This window comes from Centruroides vittatus, unplaced genomic scaffold, assembly GCF_030686945.1.
Source record: "Centruroides vittatus isolate TY-2023 unplaced genomic scaffold, ASM3068694v2 contig_2747, whole genome shotgun sequence".
NCBI classification, from domain to species: domain Eukaryota; kingdom Metazoa; phylum Arthropoda; class Arachnida; order Scorpiones; family Buthidae; genus Centruroides; species Centruroides vittatus.
Window position 1 is genome coordinate 1,558,681 of NW_027121750.1, and position 22,685 is coordinate 1,581,365.

Genomic DNA, 22,685 nt, shown 5'->3' on the forward strand with positions numbered 1-22,685 from the left:
AAAATTATACTTTAGAAGTAAATCTAGTATCAAAAACGTTCGATTCGGCACGACACAGTCCGACTGAAAATCGTTCGGATTAAGGACTCTCTACTGTATTTCATTTCTACAGTGCAGCCATTGGATAATATCTTTCATAACATTACTTAGCATTTTCGGAATATTATATTAGACATATTGTCCTACTGAAAAAGTCAATTTAACTGTTTAAGGAGTTAAAAGTACTATTTACATATAAAAACTCAAATATAGCATATTTAAACTGCAGTGTAAAAATAAATTTAGGAAAAATAAACAGAACTTTATAAAAAGGAGACTTTTGTATTGATCTACACTCATTGTAAATCAAAAGTACTATTTATGTAAAAAAATTACCGCATTTATACACAGAAGAATGCTACTTCTTTACAGAGGTCTTTTTATTTAAGCTTTTATTTAAATGTTTCTGAATCATTAAGATTCACAAAAGTTTTGTATCTGAAGATGAGTCAATAAGGCTCGTCCTCAGATATGGATTTAAACTTAACAGAACATAAGCACATACAGTAAGACCCCGCTTAACGCTGATTCGATATAACACGGTCTGCTCGAAGCCTAAAACAAGCTCAAAATTTATGCCGATTTTAATTTTCGCGGCATTTTGTTGATTCGTACATAATACGATTATTTACGAATACAAACCAATCAGCAAAAGGTGGCAAAAAGGTGTACTTTCTTTAAATCTATGTTTGTTTGGTGCAATTTTAGAAAAAATATAACATTACGGATGCCATAGGAAATATCGACTAGGCTTGGCAAGAATTAACTGTTAAATGCGTGAACAGAGTGTGGAAGAGGCTATGGCAGAAGGTATCCAAGAATTCTCAACGAGAAGAGCCTATCGCTGTATCGTTAGGTTGACCAAATTGTCAACCTAACTGATACAGCATGACTAGGAAGGAGATGGGTACGAGCAGGACATCGAGGAGTTACTGCAGGTTTCTGGTGAGAGCCTTACCAACGACGACCTTCAAGAACTGGCAGAACAAGAAATTCATGTAGAATTGGAAAATAGAGGTTTTGAAAATGAAGAACCCAAAGAATTTCTCTACAGATTTCCTTAGTAAAGTTTGGTAATGATAACTGAAATCGTTGATCAAATTGTAGCGAATGATCCATATTTTGAAAAGAGTGCAAAAGAAAAACGAGGTGTTTTGGATGTGATCTTAAGAATTTCAGAAGAGCCAGGACCTTCGTCAGAAAAAATGAACTTTACATTTCTGTTTGTATATGTTAATGTGTTATTTAACATAGATTATTATGCAAATTAATATAAAAATAATCTAAAATTAAAATAAAATCTGTTTATTTTTGGTTGCACGTTCACCTATCCCTATTTACTCGATGTTAAAATGACCTCGTTTAACGCTGTTTTGCTTAGTGCTTTGTCGTCTAGGAATGCATCCCCGCGTTAAGCAGGGTCTTACTGTATTCATATTTCAAATTTCGTGTAGTGCTTCAAAAAACTTTCACGTGTGATCTTATTTCGAAAGAGGATTAGAATGATATTGTTCAAATGCATATTTTTAAATTATTAAACTTTCCAAAATGGAAAGATAATTAAAGATATTGAATAATAAAATTAACAAAACAATGTAAATAAGTAGCAAAAGCAGTTTGGATTTAGTCTGTCCATAGTTCATCTTTAGTGTCTTTTCTCTGTTATCTTCTTTTTTCTGAAATAATTGTCTTCGTCATCCATAAGCATTTGTTAAGGTCCAACCTTTTGTATCTTTTTTTAACAACTTGGTTTTCTTCTTTTGCTATTAATAATTCTTCGACAGTTTCTTCTTTCTGGCACTGTAATCTTAGCTTTCACATTGGATCTTCTATCTGCATAAACTTGTTTTGCCAGAGCTGTGGTAACTTCTCCTTTTCTGATTGACTCTTTTTGTTCTTTTATTCTTTGTTCTAAAGTTCTGAGAATGCTTCTCATACAATAAAAGACCTCTATGAACGGGTAGTGTTTTTCCGAGTGTATGTATTACGGGATCGAAAGTTGACAACGACGACAGCATTTACATATATGAATTGAAGAGCAAAAAGATATTACGCAAATCAGATTGAATTGATGTTTTATCCTGTATACATAAAATGGCTGTTAAATTTAGGTATAAGTATATACCCAAGTTAGAAAAACAATAAATAAGGAACTGTAATTGTATCTACTGATTGCAATTGGCAATTACAAACTCAGACTTTCCTTCATCAAGAGCGTATTTAAAAATGATATAGATACAGCTGCAGACATATTCATCTGCGACATGCAAAGGATTTATAGAGATGTTCTTGATAAGTTTATACAAATATAAAGCCATTCACTAAGTTTATAATTATAAGTTAAAATTGGAGATATCCCACATCATTTCATAGCTTTATCTGCTTTAAAATTGACTTTTAAATGCAGATTTCTCGTGGAATATCACTATTTTCCGAAACCACCAAAGGCGCATATGCTTTATCATTCTCTCTCCTGTATGCCAATCCACACTTTGATATTATTAAAGATTTTAAGGTATGTTAATTTTAATTGTAGCATGGAGAGAGAGAGAGAGAAACAATTATCGTTCTCTGAGCATTATATAGAGAGGGAGAAATTGTTAGAAACTTATCAACTTTTAATCACTTGACAGTCGATAACTCATGCCATCTGTGTGATTTCCTGACTGATAGTAAAGTTCACCTCAACTTTGTACCGCTGCGAAAGCTGTGGGCTGCCGAACACTAATAAGTAATTCACAACAAAATAATTGGAAAGTAGGTGTAATTATCTCACTACTATTTATAGGTTTACCTCACTGTGAATAACTGCTTTTTTGACTGCAGTTTCAAAGACTCTGTGCTAACAAATTCACATTTGAAATCTCCATGCCATTAACTGCTGTTTCTGTAGCGACAGAGTTACGTTAGGTATTTATACTTAACGTTAGTGAAAAGTTTTAATTTGCAATGATTTAATGACATTATTAACCATAAGAATACCAAAATATTGTCACTATTTTGGCAGACACACGCACAAATTGTCACGTCTTTAGACTGTATTTTGTCACGAATTATTTATTAGTGCTCAGCTGTCCTTAGCTTTCACGGTGGTCCAAAGTTAAGATAAAGTTTACCATAGTTTAGTTCAATGTATGCAAACTTTAAAGACGATGTTTTGATCATCTTTAAATGTAAGGTTTCAGCCTACTGCTTTCGGGGACCAGGAATTGAATTCGGATGGGTCAAAAAATTCCAGAAATTTTTTGGGGGTGACCATCTGGATATGTTGGGCCCTGTCCCTTACCACACAACTAAATATCAAATTTCACTTTTAAATCATTGGAATAGAATGATATAAATATCAACATCTTTACTAAACCCGATACATTGCCATTATACTCTTTCAACTGCCGTATATCGTCGGGCTATAATCTGGCAATAATAATAAATTACTAATGAATTTGACCCTAGAGGGAGACGTCAGGCATCATCTCATAATTAATTTAATAATTATAATTTAATTAAATAATTTTAGATTAGACTGGAAGGAAAGAATCGGCCCGGAGTGGGACTCGAACCCACAACTAGTGCTTACTGTGCGAATGCATTACTAGTTACGCTACCTAGACCTCTGGTCCATTCTCCTCTTCCGGTATGTTTAACATTACGATATAACCGTCGTCGGTTACTACGGTGCCGACTGGGGATGCATTCGGCACCCTCGTCCTGTAAACTCCCACACGAGGCACTCAGTTGGCCATCACATACCTGGCAAGGCATATACAGTCAAACCTGTTTTTATGCGGGGGATAGGGACCGCATTAAAAAAAACGCACAAAAAAAAATCTCACGAAACTTCACGAATGGCTGTAAATAATAGTTTTCGCAACACAATTAAAAAATATTTTTTTTAATGCGGTCAACAGGGACCGCATAAAAAAGTCTCACATAGAAAATAACTCAAAACCGTACGAAATAGAATTTATTGACAACAGATGTCAGCACTTGACTGCATCGTCTGGTCTATCGTCTGTTTTACATATTTTTGTCCAGGTGGTGTTTTGTTGACTTAAAAAGTAAATTATTTCATTTTTCGCATATTCATGCAATAATATTACTATAATAAGTGCATTTATGCTATAATAAGTTCATTTAGCTATAATAAGTCAACGTAAGACATGACGAATCGCACGAGACTAGTCGCCAACTATACCGCACAAATTAAAAATTCGCATTAAAAAAATCGCACAAATAAAAATCGCACATAAAAAGAGCGCATAAAAACAGGTTTGACTGTATATATCTTTACTAAATCCAATACGTTGTAATAATAATATACAGCAATATACTGTACATGCAATATATGACAGTTGAAGGAGTGTTATTGCAGTGTATCAGGTTTAGTAAAGATATTTATATATACCTTGCTGGGTATGAGATGGCTGACCGAGTTCCTTACGTGGAGTTTACAGGACGAGGGCACCGAATGCATCCCCAGTAACTAGCATAACTGGTAATGCATCAGCACGGTAGGTGGCAGTTACGGGTTCGAATCCCACTCCGGGCCGATTCTTTTCTTCCAGTCTAATCTAAAAGTATTTAATTAAATTATAATTATTAAATTAATTACGAGATGATGCCCGAGACCTTCCTCTAGGATCAAATTTATTATTAATTTATAATTATTGTTGCCAAATTATAGCTCGGTGATATATAACGGTTGAAGGAGTGTTACAGAACGATAGTTTTTGACGAGAACTTTCAAGAATTAAACATATTTGTTAAAATGTATAAAACTATTAACCATTTTTTTACATTAAAAAAATCCGAACTAGAAAATTAGTGTGCGCACTTAACTATTATTATGTAATATTTTAAATTATTAAGATAACTTTGATGATTAACTTTATGATAATTAAAATTTACAAACTCTTTTAATATATTTATGTTACGGTTATGGCACATTTCACTTTGTCTTACAGCATGTAATATTTGTTGTCTTGCAACTAATTTGCAGCTAATATTTATTAATTTTTCTCTCAGTGTTATTACTAATCTGATTGTCATAAAAACATAATTTAATAGTTATCTTTATTGAAAATCCAACAAACAATTATTGAATATTCTGATCATTTTTAACTACAGTACGCAGTGGTGTCAGATCCGTTGGGGGATTGGTGCATGGCTGAAACGAAAACATACTAAAAGGTAATAAGAATTGCAATCAATCCCACCAAGCTAAAGTGTCAATTGTACTTTGAATCATATTTCTAAAAAATTGATGATTCTTTTGCTGATCTTTAAAGTAGACATTTATCAACTGCAGACGCCATTTTATGGGATTGATAGAATTCGTTTTTATGTTAACTTTTTAAAAACTTACCAAAATTTGTTTTGTTTTTATTCAATATAAAACGAATGTTTACAAAACACGAACAATTTAGATAGCATTCTTTTCGGTAGACTCTGCGTATCGATTTAAATTACTGTAATTATGTTAATTATTATCCACGTACAACGTAATGTATGTTGAAATATTGGAAAACTGGTCAAAGTTTTGCATTTGCCCATTACAGTTTCTCAATGTGTGCACCTTGTGTCGTATAGTACGCGTCCGACCGATACTCGAAGTCGTCCTATGCCTGCTACGGCATATCCATTGTCGTTCCTTCCGCAGCAGCCACAATTTTGTAGCTGTGGAGCTGTAGAATTGTGTAGCTCTTGCAGATTACTTGTTGCACAATGACGATTGATTCCAACTTTGCAAACTGTTATAGAATACAGAATGTCTCGCAAAGTCACTATTTTCATTTCCGACGCTTCCTAGAAGTAGTAGATGGCAAGACATTTGAATGCAGATGGGAGATGAAACACGTACGGTTACTCTATCGATTGACGTACATCACATACACCCATCGATCATTAACATAATTACAGTAATTTAAAACGATAGCATTCATTTTGGAAGACTCTGTACTTTTATCATTTGAAATGATAGCTTCTATTCCATTTCTTTATAATTACTAACCATAGATTTAAAACAATATCAAAATAAAATACTTATTTACTGTAAATATCAGTAATATACTCTTCTCGGAAGCAAAGTTTCCGTAAATAGTACATAATTACTTGGTGTTTTAGTAAATAAATATTTTACGCTTTTACTTTAAGGTTATCTGTTTTAATTTTAATAGATAAAATAATAAGGTAAGCCACGATGCCGTATTATTGATTACAGGTGTTAATATTGTAAACGAATGTAAATGTCCTTCGTTATATTAAATTGTCCGCAAAGTATATATCATTAAATTTATTTTTCTAATAACTGTTTGTTGGAAATGTCTACTTTTATGTGATTAACAAAATTCTATCTAATTAACCTTATCTCTTATCACATTCCTCTTAATGCAGTTTCTCTGCACAGTTTGTTTGCACTTCTTTCTTTAATAACGCCATGTTTGGTATACCTTCATAAGATCTTTATGGGTTGCATATCATTTTCCGTAAATTATTATTAATTTTTAACTTAATTTAACTGTAATTATGATTTTTAACGTTTTAGATCCGTCGGAAGTAGTGTTGGAAGTAACGATAAATTTTCTAATCAAACATCACAAGGAAAAGATAAAAGACAAACAGGTATTGTTAATATAAAATATATTTTAAACTAAACTAAACTATTATAAATAAGTATGTAACAGAGTAAAAAAATAAACCAAACTTTTGATATCGCCTAGCAACAGCTGTAATTTCATGCATGTGTGCATTCGAACATTTTCTAAATCAGTGTATGCTTATTATATAGGACATCTACGCTTGTATGCATTAGAAAACGAAAATCTAAGTATTGGAATAACCATTGGAATTGTGAAAAGACACATTACAAGCAGCAAATCAAAATTAAATTTTGCACCGAAATTATCAATAGTGAAAACTTTACCAAAGCATTTAAAATGTAGCCGTAAGCGTACGTTAATGACATCATGTTGCACACCCAAGTACAGTAGAGCATTGATTATCCGACTTAATTGGGGACTGGGGTTGGTCGGATAACTGAAAAGTCGGATAACCGAAAAGTATGAAAAAATACATTATTAGTATAGTGTATTAGGCCTAGTTTAAATACTAGCCTCCCTTTCATGGTCGAGCCAGTGCTGCCAGCTAAAACATGCAAAAATTTAACAGAAATAATATTAAAGTAGCCAAGACATAACCAAATATTGTAGCGCCACATCACTAGCGGAAATTTGAATTTGCCGACTGGAACGCGGTCGGTTAACCGATAAGTCGGTTAATCGGGGGTCGGATAATCAATGCTCTATTGTATACGAATGGCATAAGCATTTTAAAGAAAGCTATGAATCAACAGAGTATGATCCTATCCAGGTAAGCCAGCTTATGCTAGAAATAATTTTTCTAGTTTGTAAAGAGCTCAAGAAAGATCACAGTTGATCAATAAATGAACATTTTGGGAATTTTGCATGCCGTTTTTACGACGTCTTGAAAATGCATGGCGTCCGTTTTCGGAAAGTCCCCAATCAGTGCGAAAGTTCTTAAAGTCTCTTTTTATGCTTTACAATTGAAGAAAGGCATAAAGAAAGAAAAAGAAAACTGATATATAACACTTAAGTGACATCAGACATCCAAACTTTCACAAACTTTATTGACATTTTCATCTGTTAACAGATGTCTTAAGGCTAATACATATAATGCAGAACCAAACAAACCGTTTAAATTTGAATATAAATTAGGCTTAAAACTTTCGAATGCAGACAGTTTGTACATGAGTGATGGAGTAAAACCTTACATTACCAGTTACATTCTATGTAATGTAAGGTTTCACTGCACTATGCATGTACAAACTGTCAGCATTTGAAAGTTTTAAGCCAAATTTATATTTAAATTTAAATGGTTTGTTTGGTTCTGCATTATTGAAGATGCCTGTTACAAATAGAAGAAAAAATATATAAATTTGAATCTGTTGTCCTGTACTTAAAAGAAAAAAAGACAGTTCTCAGCCTTGGAAGAGAAAAAAAACCTAAATTATAAGACAAAAATTGTATTTTATGTTTGTAAAATTAACTTATTTAGGCTATAAAAATTTCTTTACTTCTAATAATAATAATAATATGTTTAATCACAAAATAGATTATGAAAAATATAATTACATTTTAACTAGTTTTAAAAATAACAGGACCCTATTTGGTCCAATTTTAATTAGAATAAGTCCTTAAAAATCCTATTTTGTAGTCAAAGGGCAGTCTGCAAGAGTGTTTTAATAAGTGGTGCAGACATTGGCATAAGTGTATAGGTGCAAAAGGTGATCTGTAACAGTAGCGTAGCGAACATAACTGGCGTCCGGGGCACGACACTTTATTGGTGCCCCTCTCCCCCTCCGGAAACACATATAGTTTGTCTTGGAGACCATTTGGGCGCTCTTCTGCGAGTGGCGCCCGGTGCACGATACACCCCCTTGCTCCCCTTGCTACACTACTGATCTGTAATACTTTATGTTTACAGTACATTAAAACTTTGGTTTATTTTTGACTCTACCAGGTATTATAGTATTCGAAATTAATTTGCAATATAGATGGAAGATCTTTATTTTTAATTTTATAATACAGCATATTAATATGCAGGATGTTTCAAATCGCTCGATTTAATTTTTGTCGTGCTTACCATACATTTAATATTCATTTACATTAGGATAATTATATTAAAGTGCTTCTTCTAGGTATTTGAAATAAATAGTCATTTGACAAGATTGTCAAATAATTATGAGAATAGTAATGTTATAAAATACTGGATGGCTGTAGTTAAGCATTCCTTATTTAGGGCTTTTTGGCTTTTGATGTAACAATTGGAATGTGTCCAGATTTGGTGGGTGTGTTATTTGATACAAAAAGAAAGAACTTCACGAAAAAGTTTTGGTTCCAAAATCTCTCATTAGAGGTGCTTGCAATCCTAGGATCAGAAACCTTGTATAAGACTGATTTGTTTCTCATTTTATTGCTATCGCAGAGCTGTAAATGTTGCATTCAACTGTTCCAAACATATTCTTATTAATAATATTTCAAATCTGCATAACTTTATCTTATTGCATATTAATTGTGAAGCTATTTTATGAAAATGGGGTATAATGCGGCATTCACTCTTCACGAGTTTAGATATCATAAAATCTTGCTTGCAAATCCTAGTTCCTGAAATTAGAGCAATGATTTGAAACTTTGGGATTAACAAGATCTTTGACAGGTCTGGAAGGGGATGGAAATTGGTTTCTTTCAGATTACAGAAGTTACAACTTATTCCAACTTAACTACTGCTCACTGGATAACACAGTAATACAGTAGACCCCCCTATAAGACGGATTCATATAACACGGTGGAAAAATTGCGATCGTATTCATATAACACGCTAAAAGAGGCTCGTATAACACGGTAAAAGAATGAGTCAGATTGTCATGGCCGACTCGTGTCTCGACAGGATTAGTCGAATCTGGACCAATAGTGGACATTGCACAAACCATTGAGTTTAAACGAGCAGCGAACCTACTAAAAAACATTTATTATTCAACGGCGATAAAAATTATATTCCTATTAATGACATCTCCAAAGTTCGGCGAATTTTTCGCAGAAAGAATAACTTATCAGGAAACACGCATCCACCGTTCGACGAGCCGCTCCACAACGAAAACAAGCTTAAGCAATGAATGGTATCTTCGAACGGTGCGCACTCGGTAAGTATTCCTACAATTTTTTGTTTATAGCATAGTTTATATGGATTATACCCAAAAAATTATACGTGTTTTGGAAATTTTCGAGTCAAATTAGTCTAGAATGGATTAATTTTATGGAAGAAAACCTTTTAAACAGTCGTACCCCCTAAACTGCACAAGTGCCCGGCTCATGTATTTGTACAACAGAAATTCCTAGCAGGGCATTCTCATGACTGGCTATAGAAACATGCTTTGTGAACAAAATAAGACGAGTAAACTTCCATATGCACCATTTTTGATGCAATCTTGTGCCACTTTTCTTCGAAGGCTTCGTAGAGCGTTCTAGTGGTCAAATAATATGTTGTCTCTAGCCTCAACAAAGGATACAAAGCTTTGTAAAGCAAATTTTGTAATGACATCTGCCTCAGGCAATATTTGAGCTGAATTTTGAAGATCTACTTAAATTTTCTTATGTATTATGTATGTGTCCAAAGAATCTTCTAACATATTAAGGAGAATTACTATTTTGACTTCATCTGGTTTATTTTCTCAACAACTGATAAATATAATAAAACTTTGTTCTGAATGTCACCAGTTCTTATGTTTTGACAGATGCACTTTATTCGGAAGATGAGAATAAATACTTGACTGCACCGTGTTTTATATGGATGTTGTTGAATCCTGTTAAGGCCAAAAAACACTTATTTTATAGGTATCCACTTAACTGGAAATAACAGAATAATATTTGTGGCTCTCTGGTAGGGACAGTTACAAGTAGTTGCTTATTTTTTGTTTTCTTCGATCTCTTATCAACCTTACATTAAAACTTCAGTGTGCAAACTCCTTGGTATTTTTCTGGGACATCATTCAAGTGTAGTTCAGCCATCTTTAAATTTGTTGTACCCGTACCCCCACACATACACATATACACACACTTCGTTGTTGGCTGAAAATGTTTGAATGGCGTTTTTTACTCTGCTGGACTATATATAAGGTTAGTGAATTGTACTTACATACACTTCTTTTTGACCTAAAATTTTCTGGCCATAAACATTTCCTAACTGCGACGAATGTCTCTCCGATTTACTTCTGCTTGCAAAATTCTGATATCTGCACGAATCTTAAACTTGGAATAATTTTTAATCGTGGCTGCCATTTTGTTTGCTTGCTAAATGCAAACTAGTGGACGGAGGACAAGAGAACACATGCACACTGCTACTACCGCTCCCCACCTTATGACTGTGTATGCTCATGATTTCACTGAAGTTTTGGATATGATTTGTCAATCTAACTATTCAAAGGTATTTCTAAGTCACAGTTTACCAGTGAGAGTGAAGACTTTCTACCCTTACAGAAGTTGTAATGGAAGCATTGGAATCCAGTTTCTTCCACTGACTAGTAGTGTCATTCTTTACTTATAATGATACTGTTTTTAGTTATGATTCCTCTAAAGCACTAATAAGCAATCTGTGGTCATGGACTCACTGCATGTTGCCTATGAAGTCTTAATATGTGGTTCCAGGGCTTTTGTAATGCAATTTTTTGAAAATAAGAGAGAGCAAGATGAGAATAGACTATATATTAATACTTTCTATTATTAGCATATATTTATTTTTAGTATCTAGTGCACTGGTGGATATGGAGTATGATGGTACTCAGCAGGCTTTAAACCTGCAATTCTATAAGAAAAAAAATGTTTGGCCTGAATCCAGAAGAGGTTCATTTCTGATCTAAAGTAAATTTATGTTTTCTTTTTTTTCAACTTAAACATTTCTCTCGACAACAGATCATTTGTGTCAAGTTTTTAGGAAATTTCACTTGCCACCAGACATACCATTAAGGAGTTTGTTACAATATTGTCCATTTATTATTATTCTTACATATTTGAAGAGCTTGCTTGTATTGTTTTACACTGAATGGTCTATAACAAGTGCTTCAAAGTATCAAGAGTGTATTTATTCACAATGGCTTTTATAGTTTCAAATTCTATTGTTTCAATAATGAAGTTATCTAAATCCCACACTCATACTCATTATTCTTGCAAGCTAAGCTACTCTCTTTACATTCAAAATTTACACCTGTATCTCTAGTATTAGTAGGACCTCGCACATATAGATTAGTTAAGTCATTGCCTTCTCATAGTTTAAGATTACCTGTCATTATGGACACTCCTCTATAATGATAGGGATACATGGATAGTACTTGATAAAATCTGATATTTCTAGCATACCATTCAATAAAGGAGGTACAGTACATACAATACCATGTTTGCATTACTATAGCTCACTGTAAATATATCAACAAACATAAAAGTGTTATTAAAGCTTATATGGTGTAAAAAGTGAGACTTACTGATTAAATATTTTAAATTGTGTATCGTTGGTTTGAAAAACATTCACAGAAGTCGGAAGCGAGATAAGGGGCTGTTCATAAATGACGTCCACACCGGAAGGGAGGGAGGGGTTTACGACAAGTCAGACAAGGGGAAACAGAGGGGTTGAACTTCAATGGGTGTTCGTTTTATTTCATTAAATTTTATATGCATTTTATTATTCATAAAGTGATAAAGGTTTTGAGGGGGGTTGAGTTTTGTTGGACGTTTGAAGAGGAGAGGAAGTTGCAGAGTCTTGGACAAACTGGAACAATGGGGGAGGAAGAGTAAAACTTTCAAGAAAAATGCAGACTAAATAATTTATGGACAGCCCTTAACTAATGATTACCTAGCACTTTAACACTTCTTCCAGCAATTATTTTTTTAAAAAAACAAATGTTTTTGGCTTCTTTGGCCCTCTTCAGGTATACAAGCAGGAAAAGATTTCAAATGAGTTTCCTAAAGTCAATTTAAATAAATGGATATTGGCCAATTTAAATTTCCAAATATATACAACACTCCAATTTAGCTGTGTTAAAATTCCATCAAACTTTTGGAAGCTCATTCAAAATTTTTTTCTGCTCGTATACCCAAAGAGGGCCGACGAAAAGGCCTAAAACATTTGTCTTTTAAGAAAATAATTGCCGGAAGAAGCATTAAAGTACTAGATAATTATTAATTATTGGTTTTGTTCATTGTCTAGCTAATTTAAGTAATTTATGTAGATCCAATGAGTTTATGCACCAATATATTTAATTATAATTAATTATATCAGGAACGAATTTATCTTTTCAATTTTCATAAAATTTTGTTTAAGGTGTATGTTAACCTTTCAGCAGTGGGAGAGTCAGGTATGGTTCTATCCCTTAGTAGTGGAGAATATACCCGAAAAATTTTTAAAGTATTTTTTCACGCAATTTTTCTCATTTCCATTTTAGAAAAAGTGTTTGTAAACAGTTATGTCTAGTAAAGAAAAGTCTTTTTTTATTGTTACATAATTCATTTTTTATGTGAATTTTTTTTTGCGGTAGTTTTTGGCTAGATTTTGGTGAATTTAACGTATATATACGTCCCTCACCACTGCCACATGATCGCACTCGACGTATATATACGTCCCTCACTGCTGAGTGGTTAAAATATTAATGAAAAATGCATGATGTTAAATTTACATTATTTTTTTTTTTAAAGCTGCAACATCAAATGCATCAAAATTACAAAAACGAGATCATAACTCGAAAGGACCCTTCAGCGGTACGTTGACACGATCGGCATCTCCAGTTGCACCCAGTGAAAGTTCTACTGTTTCTGCAGGTTCCCATCATTCCTCAAAGAATCTCAATACACAGAAAAATTTTAAAGGATCAAATAGTACATTAGGTAAGAATTTGAGTTTTATACAAAAGTGTTTTTTATATATATATATATATATATATATATATATATATATTTGTACATTTCCATTTGTAAAAGTCGATTTAAATTTGATTAAAATCGACTTTTACAAATAAACATGTGCTTTGACTTTAATCTATCAATTGTATATGTACTGTATATTCCGGCGTATAAGACGACTTTTTAATCCAGGAAAATCTTCTCAAAAGTCGGGGGTTCGTCTTATAGGGCAGGTGCTGCAGTCGTCCAGGATGCCCAGGGTATGGATAGAGATAGAGTGGCACTGTGCCCAGAAAAACACGCATCTTTCACTCGTCCGGCCCGCCCTTGTATGTATCCTATTACAGTACCTTTTTCTCTGCCTCCCAGATCTCGCCTGAGAGTCAGAGCAGTCCTCCCTTCATTGCAGTCCTCAGGAGAGGACTGCAGTGAAGCGATACAGACAAGCACGTGCGAGATCTGAGAGGCAGAGGAGGAGGTACGGTAATAGAATACAAGGGCGGGCTGGTAGGTTGCGACATCTCACTTCAAAATCGGGCTAGAATCGGTCTTTTTCTTGAAATAAAAAAAAATTATCGGGAGAAAAGAATTGATAGAGAAAAAGATGCTCGCAACCGATGATAGCGATTATCACGAGTGTGTTTTTCTGACAAATTTTTCCTGTTTGATGACAAACAACCTTATGTTTATAAATGACAGTTTACCTTCTAAGTACGTGCATGTCATAAGCATTTGAATTAAAATTACCATATTGAAATCGAATCTGATTTTTTTTTACTTTTATTTGGTGTGCGTTGGAAGAGGGGTGGTCTTGTATGGCGAGTATATCTCAAATGCTATATTTTAACTGTAAAAGTCGGGAGTCGTTTTATATGCCAGAATATATGGTAAATGTTGAGATTCTCCAGTGAATGTCAGCATTCGCATAGTTGTTTCGTGTATTTACGAAATATTTGCTAAATATCATTATTTCTCACTTACGTCGGCAAATGTCGACATTCAGCATGCACCGATGTGAATGTCAAATAAAAATATATTTCTTACGTTAATTCAAAAATGCAACTTTTTAATATAATCTATGTCAAAATAGGAAAAAGCTTAAGTAACAGCACATGTAAATAAACTGTTCAACCTAAGACGAACAGTATGTTCTTAATCAGAAAAGAAAAATAATACCAATAATAAACTTGCACATAAATTATGTGATTAATGTCATACAATCGTATTTATTGCAACAACTTAAACTGTTATGACACTTCAAATTGCACAAGACTCCCTTACTTTTACAACTGTATTTAGTCGTGGAACACTTCTTTTTGCAATTACGGCGTGTGTAGCTTTGCCTTCCACTTCTCAAATTAGTTGCAGCTGCCTGCGTCTCGGGAGAAATCTTACCTAACCGAACATCGAATGCACCAACAAACCTCACGTAAGACTGACAAACAGCAGTGTTCGAGAGTATAACAAATAGATGCGGCTTTTCGTTTCGACCTCCACCAAAGCTTATTTGTGCTTGTAATTCGAATGTATAATAATATGACCAAATATTTTTATGCCGATAGAGAGCATCTCTAGCATTGGCACTCTTTATGAACAACTTTAGAAGGATTTTACAGGACTTTCATTGTATTTGGCTTGTTATTTTTATTTATTTGAATATTTTTGACTATGCATTTTGATACCCACTCAATTTGCCTCTTGAAGCAGTTACCTTGTTAGCCCACCAGTGGCCTAGTGGATAAAACCATCGAACACTGGTAGTTGGTCATGAGTTTACACTTCACCACTGTGCTGGCCGTGCGGAGTTTACTGGGTTTTTTTCGTGTTAGGAATGCCTAAATAGGGACCAGTTTTCCATAAAAGACTTCCCGGGAGGACTTTTATGGAAAACTGGCCCCTATTTAGGTGTTACAGCAATGTGATGCATGGGCACCTTGAGGCTGCATGCAACTTTTTTTTATATGGCCCACATACTGTCAAGCTCCGTAAATGTGTTTGTCATAAATAACTTATTATAAGTCTGTTTGTTTAGTGAACTAAAATTGCAAGGATATAAGAAAGAAATTAAGGATTAATATTCATAATCACATTTTTTCACAAATGTACTTTTGAGTAGAATTCATATAAAATTTAATGTTTGTCCCAATTTTACATTAAAATGGTATCATATAACATTTTTCTGTAGATGAATTGTCCACACCTGATCTAAACTTATCAAGAGTGCCTATAAAAAAGAGTTTGTGGGTTCGTCGATAAGATCAAGGCGATATTCGAATAATCAACTTTGTTTAAACGAAACAACGGTTTATTGGAGATCGTGCTTAATACAAATAGTCCAGTTCCTAACTGTGGGGCTAAGAGAGAGAGTTTACAACTTTCGGGGTCATACCTCTTCCTAGTATTGATATCTCGTTGTAATAGACTGTTCAGGTTATTGGATAGGACTTCAAACGGGTTGTTGGACTGGTTGGAGAGGACGGCAAGAGGAGAGATTGATGGTGGCGGATTTCGGCCCTGGGTTCTTGATCTTGCTGGCTCGAGACGAGCGTTCCCTCTTTTCCTTCAGCAACCGCATTTGCTGTTCTTACCCCCTTTATATACCCTGGGTCACGTTATAGTCGAGCACCAATCGGGAAAGGGGATGATTAACTCTCCGTGACTCAGGGTTTGAATCCGGAGAGACAGGAAGCCTCTCTGAAGGAGGAAGGATGAATATCCTGTTTGTATTTTAAGTTTTTCTAACATTTCCCACGGGGGCTATTGTGTGAAATAATACGGGCTGTGTTCGGGACCAGGGTCCTGTCCTCCCAAAAACATGAAAAATTCATGCCCATGCATTTGGGATTTGTGGGTTTAACTCCTAATTTGGGAAGAATTAAAAAAATGAAGTAAAGTAAAAACTCAAAAGAAAACACCTATTATCTATTGTATTAAATCAATCAACTATATTATAAAAAATATTTTTAAAATTCCACCCTTTAAAAATCTTGTGCGCAGGCTTGATCATAGCAGTCATTGATCTCGCCACATTATGTGTATTGGCATTTCTAATGATAGAAATACATGGGTATTAATGGAAAAATTTGTTGCACAGCATACTTCTCAGCAAAGGAGGTTATGTTATCATATTTTACATTGGATCCGCTACTAAACTTGTCTATAGTGTCAGCAAATACAAAAGGGATAGAGAGGACTAGTACTGCATTAGTGAGATTAATGGTTCCTGAAGGTTTTACACCAGAAGGTTCCAGTTTGGCACTGCTACTTTATTGAGGAGCAGTTCCTCAGCAATAGCAATTAACAACTGAACTCTTGTACACTCCCCTTTTAGATCATTTGGTATTTTATCTTTTTCACTTCTCCTTAAGTCAAAAACAATTGGTATGTCATTGGATCATCCTTAGTCATATATCATGTCTTATTTTTCAGAAGTCTGGTGGAGTAGATATCTGTTATGCTAATTTCTTTATTGTCCTTAGTTTATCTGGCAACTATACATTTATGGGTGGTTTGTAGAGTGCCTTGCATCATTCATCAGATTCTTTGAGTTTAGATGGAAACTTGAAAGCTTTAGCAATTTCTTTTATGATACTGAGATCTTTATATATTCTTTGTAAACAGTAGATTTAAAGGGTCTTCTGAACAATGATCTAAAGGCTGCAGTTTTGTATCTAACAGACTCTCATGGAAGAAGATATTGCCGATGTCTTCCTGTAGACAGCCATGCGTAAGGAGCTGTCAGAAACTGTGATACAGATATCCAGATAATACATTTCAAGCAACACTCCCACATTATTGTCATTTGTCTTATACAAATCCTTTATATGCCTCAAACTTTTATTAAGTGGTGTTGTTTAACATGGACTAGTTTTTGTATATTGCATACAGTTCTATAATATACTTATATCAATAAATTGGCTCGCATTATTCAAATATTAAATTTTTTATCGTGGATTATGTGCATCAATTTATCAACAAGTCGAGCGGAGTCGCCGCAAGCGTCTCAGATTGAGCCATCTTGGCAAACGAGTCCAGCATAGTACGCTCCCTACCTGCACATAATACACGAGGAAAGTTTGCTTAAAAATTATAATTGTTCACTGATAAGGTCTGTGGTTTCTTCTTCTAATTATATCAGTAGACGATTTTCTTATTAATTTCAAAGGTAGACCTTAATTATTCTCTAGAGTCCACCTTAGGTGCTTTTAGGAACTTTTATACACAATAAAGTGATAATTTTACTTTTATATGCTTTTAGGAGCACTCTTTTGCAAAAATTCATCTCTTTTTAGCCTTTTTAAAGAAAATTTGTACCTCGACTTCCAAAGTATATTTATAACATTTAGATATAAACCAAATCAGAAAGCCGATTGTAGTAAATGTTCGACTTTTAAAAATTTTAGTGTCGTTTTCATAAATTCGAAAAATACACGCCAATATCTTAGATATTTTGAATAAATAACTTTATATCTGATGAAGTAAATTCTTTTTTGTAGCTTCGATATCATCAACTAGGACGAAACAGAACCCATCTGTGATTAATACCAATAAAAAGAAACCGGTTCCGATAACGAATACCCAGAAGAAGCCAAATATAAAGCCGAGTAAGTTCTTACAAATGCATCGTATTGTTAAAGATGATATTTTTAAAGATTTCGTGATGTTAGTTTTTAGTAAACAAAACAAAAATTAACAAGAATGTTATGACTATTCTTACGAATTTTTGTTTTATTTGGATACATTTAACGCCCAAAAAAGTTATGGAAATACTTTTTGCAAAGTGTTGCCGAAACAGTTTAATCCTATAGTACGGGGCTTCTTAAACCGTGGGTCGTGACCCTAAAGGGGGTTGCATAACTCGGAAAAATGTCGACAATGTCCCATAAACATCGTCACAGTGCCGACATTTTTCCGTATCGTATTTTTTAATTTATTTAATTTAAAATATATGCTCTCCGCCTTCAAATTAGTAGTGTCGTGCCCCCGTACATCATACTTTTCCTTTAGCAATCGAGTCGTACCGGTCACGTATCTAACTCCTTTCGGGGAAATTTTGAATTGAAATAACACGACTTTTGGTTTGCGTCAGAAGTTTGCATACAGTTAATCGGAGCGTCCTGCCTCTAAGCTTCCATATCTGGTGTCAGTTTTCGTAAAAATCTAGCCATCTATTTGCTTGTCTGGCAGCTCGATGTGACCGATGCCTATCCGTTTCTTAGGTTATGACTTTGTACGGCCAATCCGGTAAGCCTATACTTTCATGTCACACACATCTTACCCCGATGGAGAGCAGCCCAACTTTGGTTAGATTGTCGGCTACTACTTAATACGGTATTTGCATTCTCAATCCCATACTCTTGCGTACTGGATATGGCATACCGATAATTGCAATGTCAAATTTCATTGAGTCACAAATTGACTCACTGGTGAAGATGTTGCAAGTTAAAGTTGCAGAAATATTAAATTTTATATGTAAAAAATGTGAGTAAACGAAAGTTCTGTTTATAGTCTTTCTACCGCCAACATGTAGAAATTACAAATGCCAATAATTTGCAATTATTCCAAAATGTGTTTTGTTTTACAAAAATGCAAATTGTGTAGTTATTGGCTACACAACAGGACAGAAAACATGCAGGAATTTTTGCTACCTACCGAAGGCAGAAAGTTGTATTAATTTGCCGTCCAATAGCTTTTATAGAACACACATTAAAAGGGTTTGAAATGGTCAATTATTGCCAACAGTACAGTTATTGTCTAGTGGCCAATATTCCAAATTTTCTTTTACTTCACCAATATATATGTTATACAAAGCAGAATTACTTCATACACAGGATAAGGTATACCACTCTGGCACTATTTTTATTACTTATTTATCGTTATATAATGAGTGGCCGACTAAACTCTCTCAAAGAGCCATATTTAAGGAGTTGGCATGGATGATTGTCGACGATATGGTAATCTGATAATACAATACAACACTGTGATGTTAATAATAATATTTTGTTCCACAGTGAATTTCAAAATGAAAATAGTCTGTGTGTACACTAATAATCACAATTTGTCTGTATGCGTCCAGGGTTGATCATCTGCGAAAACATTAATCTACATATATCGGTCCTATGTAGATTTATGTATTTTGGCCGTGTTTCCGACGTGTCCATAAATTCACAGACGTGTCAGAACCTTAGACGACTGCACGCTAATGGAGGCACAATCCGTAAAGACCCGGGTCCAAAGCACCCGAGGTCCTCTTGGGAGTGTGGGTGGCATATCCTGAAAACTCCACAACCCCATACAGTATATGTAATTTTAATATGTGGTAAACATTAAATTTTAAATGGACTAATGTGTTAATATTTTGTATGCACGGTAACAAGAAGCTATAGTTAAATTTAATTGTTGGCAACTTGACATCATAAAGGACATAGCCAAATCTACTATCTTGGAATACGCATTGCTCGGCTTTGCTATCCTCAGTCGAACCGTCTTGTATCCATTCAAAATCAATATCTCGAGCCAAAACTAAGCGTTTTGCCGACACCAATAACAACGTCATCCTCCCGTTAACTGCCCCGTGGACGGTAAGAGGGTTTTTTAAATCAAACCTAATCAGAGTTTGCCGGGCCCACGACGAGGCGGCCGGGTGATGGGAGGCAGATGACCCAAAATATTCTAAGATTTTAAGGGTTAAACTTAGTATCTTTTGACCCGCTTGGATTATCCCACAGAGGTGTGCGCACCCACCAGTAGTTCAGTGAATGAAACCATCCACACCGACTGCAGATTTGTTCCCACTAATGGCCAACCGTGTGGATTTTGGCCACATTCTCTTCACGTATCTAATGCTTAAATAGGGATCACTTTTCCGTAGAAAGCCCTCCTAGGCAAGATGGCAGAAGTGTTCCATTGCCTTATTTCGTCTATCCAAACCCCTACAGTGCTGCATAAGGTTATGCTATTTATCAGGGCTCCACCCAACTTGCCTTCCTTGCCATTGCACCTCATTGTAACAAGCCTCTTGTTATCATCACCTTATTCTAATGGACTTAGATCTAAAAAGGCGAAATTCGTCCGAACTTGTTCTTCATTAACACCGAGCTTGCGCGTAAGATAGTTTTAAACTTCCATTCGACAGAGGGCGCTAAAAATCAAAGCGCCGTTTTCACCTCGGAAGCCAACGCGCTTTTTATTAACTCGTTTTACTCTATCCTATGCACCTGCAATGCAACACCTGCCCGTCTTTTACCGATAACGCCACTCACGGACTGGGTCCTGCTGCATTGTTTTCTCAAATTCTAGGCATATAAAATAACTTTAAATAATATTCAGAAGAGGGGCTGGGTTATCCCACCCTCTCTACAGTCCTAGTTACTTGTCTACCCTCAACCTTTTCTTCTATTACCTTCCTCCTCCATTTTGTTTACTCCATATACAACACACGAGCGATCTGCCGAGGGGTAGGTGTCTCCCGGGAGGACTTTCTACGGAAAACGGGCCCTATTTAGGTGTTAGACACGTGGAAAACGCACGTGGCCCGTTGGCGAGGCGAGAATACAAGGATAGGTATGTACTGTAACCGCAATTAATTGTACAGTACCTATCCTTGGTCGGCGGTAACTTATTTGGTAACACGCCTTTGACGTAATAATTATTACGCAGAATTTCGCGGAATTATTCTGGCGTTTTTCGTAGTGGGCGTCTCATACGAGAGCGGGAATTTCCCCGTATAATTACTGGGTAGCCGGTTTTTGATTCCCAAATTTCACGTACGTACGGACAGACTCGAGACGATTTTTTCTATCATTGGCCAAATTGGGGGGTATAAAAAACGAGTCAATGGCTCGCCCCCCATCCGTACCCGTCCCTACGTATTTGGTAGACGTGGTCTCCCGTATTTTGGTTGGAGACGGACGGCGTGACGTAGAGGGTTACGCCACTCTACTGCGGTAATTAGGTTTTGGTAGGAACCTCCGTCGATCTATAAACGGCGCGCGTTATATTCGGAATATTAGACTTGGATACGAGGCGTTCCGGGCCGCGACCTCGTCCCATTTACTCGCCGGAGGATCCCTCTATTAATAGTAAAAAACGGGGACGGAGGTAAACAACGACGGCGGACGGCCCCTTCCCGCCTTTTCTGGTCTCCGGACAGGCCCCCCGGGCGTTCTGGGCCCGCTTGTTAAGGGGTCTATCCCTGTACTTGCGCAGTCCGTCGTCGGGCTCGCCTCCGGCCGAGACGGAGAAGACTGTTTCCGACGCCCCCTTCGTCCCCCACTCCGAAATTTTGGCCGGAATGGCCGAAGAGAATATTCCCGCCAAATTCTCCGAAAATAATTCCCGCCGCTAATTATAGAATCTTATTTGGGAACGGAGCGCGTCGCAGCCAACTGTCGGCTATTTACGGCATGTGCGACGCTCCCTCCCTCCGACCTTACCGCCGACGGATCCGATTTTTGAGTTCCCCCGCCTCCGCTCGGCCGCGTCGACGGAACGGTCGGGCCCCGTCTCCCGCCCGCCGACGCCGTCCCGAGCGCGCGCGCGCGCGCGCGCGCGTCGGGCCTCGTCCTTTCGTCGCCGCTCCTCTTCCCGAACAAAAGGGTTAAATATAAACACCTCCGGGCCACCAAGGTCGTTGCACCGACGCCACCGGTCGCCGCTCTCGTCTTCCGTATATATCCGGTTCCGTCGCACCTCCGCTTCGCCTCGGCCGCCGCCTCCTTCGTCGACCGCTTCGCGCCGCGGAAGCGGAATCGGGACGAGAGGCGGCCGCTCGTCCCGACCGGGGGTCGAATCGTGCGCGCGGGACCGACGCGTCTCACGTTCGAACCCGGTCGGACCGGTTCCCGCCGGCGGAAGACGCCGAACGACGACGACGAAGCGAAGGCCGACTGGCAACGTCGACCACTCGACAGGCAGTCGCGACGCGGAGACGAGATGCGAGTCAAGTGGAGTCGCGATCTGGACGTTCCCGCCGCCCGGCGCGACCCCCCCGAGGCGGCCGGAGGGCACCGGAAACGGAGGGGCCTCCTGCGGATCTTCTCGTTCCTGGATCGGAAGGGCGGCGGACGGAACGGCGACGACGCCGAAGAGGAGGAGGAGGAGGAAGAATCGTCCCCGTCCGGATCGGCGGATTCGGCCCGCGGGCCCCCCGACGGCCGGAAGTCGCCGCCGGAAGCGGCGGACGAG

At 36.6% G+C, this 22,685-nt stretch overlaps 2 protein-coding genes across 3 annotated transcripts in view; one reads left to right on the forward strand and one right to left on the reverse strand.

The window, feature by feature from the left end:
* The window catches only part of LOC136971987 (microtubule-associated tumor suppressor 1 homolog), a 53,830-nt gene that overhangs the window by 21,205 nt on the left and 9,940 nt on the right, over positions 1–22,685 (forward strand). The window contains exons 3-6 of one of the 2 annotated variants that reach the window (XM_067266515.1): positions 5,167–5,229; positions 6,584–6,660; positions 13,296–13,484; positions 17,996–18,103. In XM_067266515.1, coding sequence (XP_067122616.1) covers positions 5,167–5,229; positions 6,584–6,660; positions 13,296–13,484; positions 17,996–18,103 — 437 coding nt within the window. The remainder of the gene's footprint in view (positions 1–5,166; positions 5,230–6,583; positions 6,661–13,295; positions 13,485–17,995; positions 18,104–22,685) is intronic. The other variant, XM_067266516.1, reaches the window with a different exon arrangement.
* LOC136971989 (ELMO domain-containing protein 2) overlaps positions 13,313–22,685 on the reverse strand; it is a 35,896-nt gene continuing 26,523 nt past the window's right edge. The window contains exon 9 of the transcript XR_010880262.1: positions 13,313–13,441. The gene's annotated coding sequence lies outside the window, so the exon portion shown is untranslated. The remainder of the gene's footprint in view (positions 13,442–22,685) is intronic.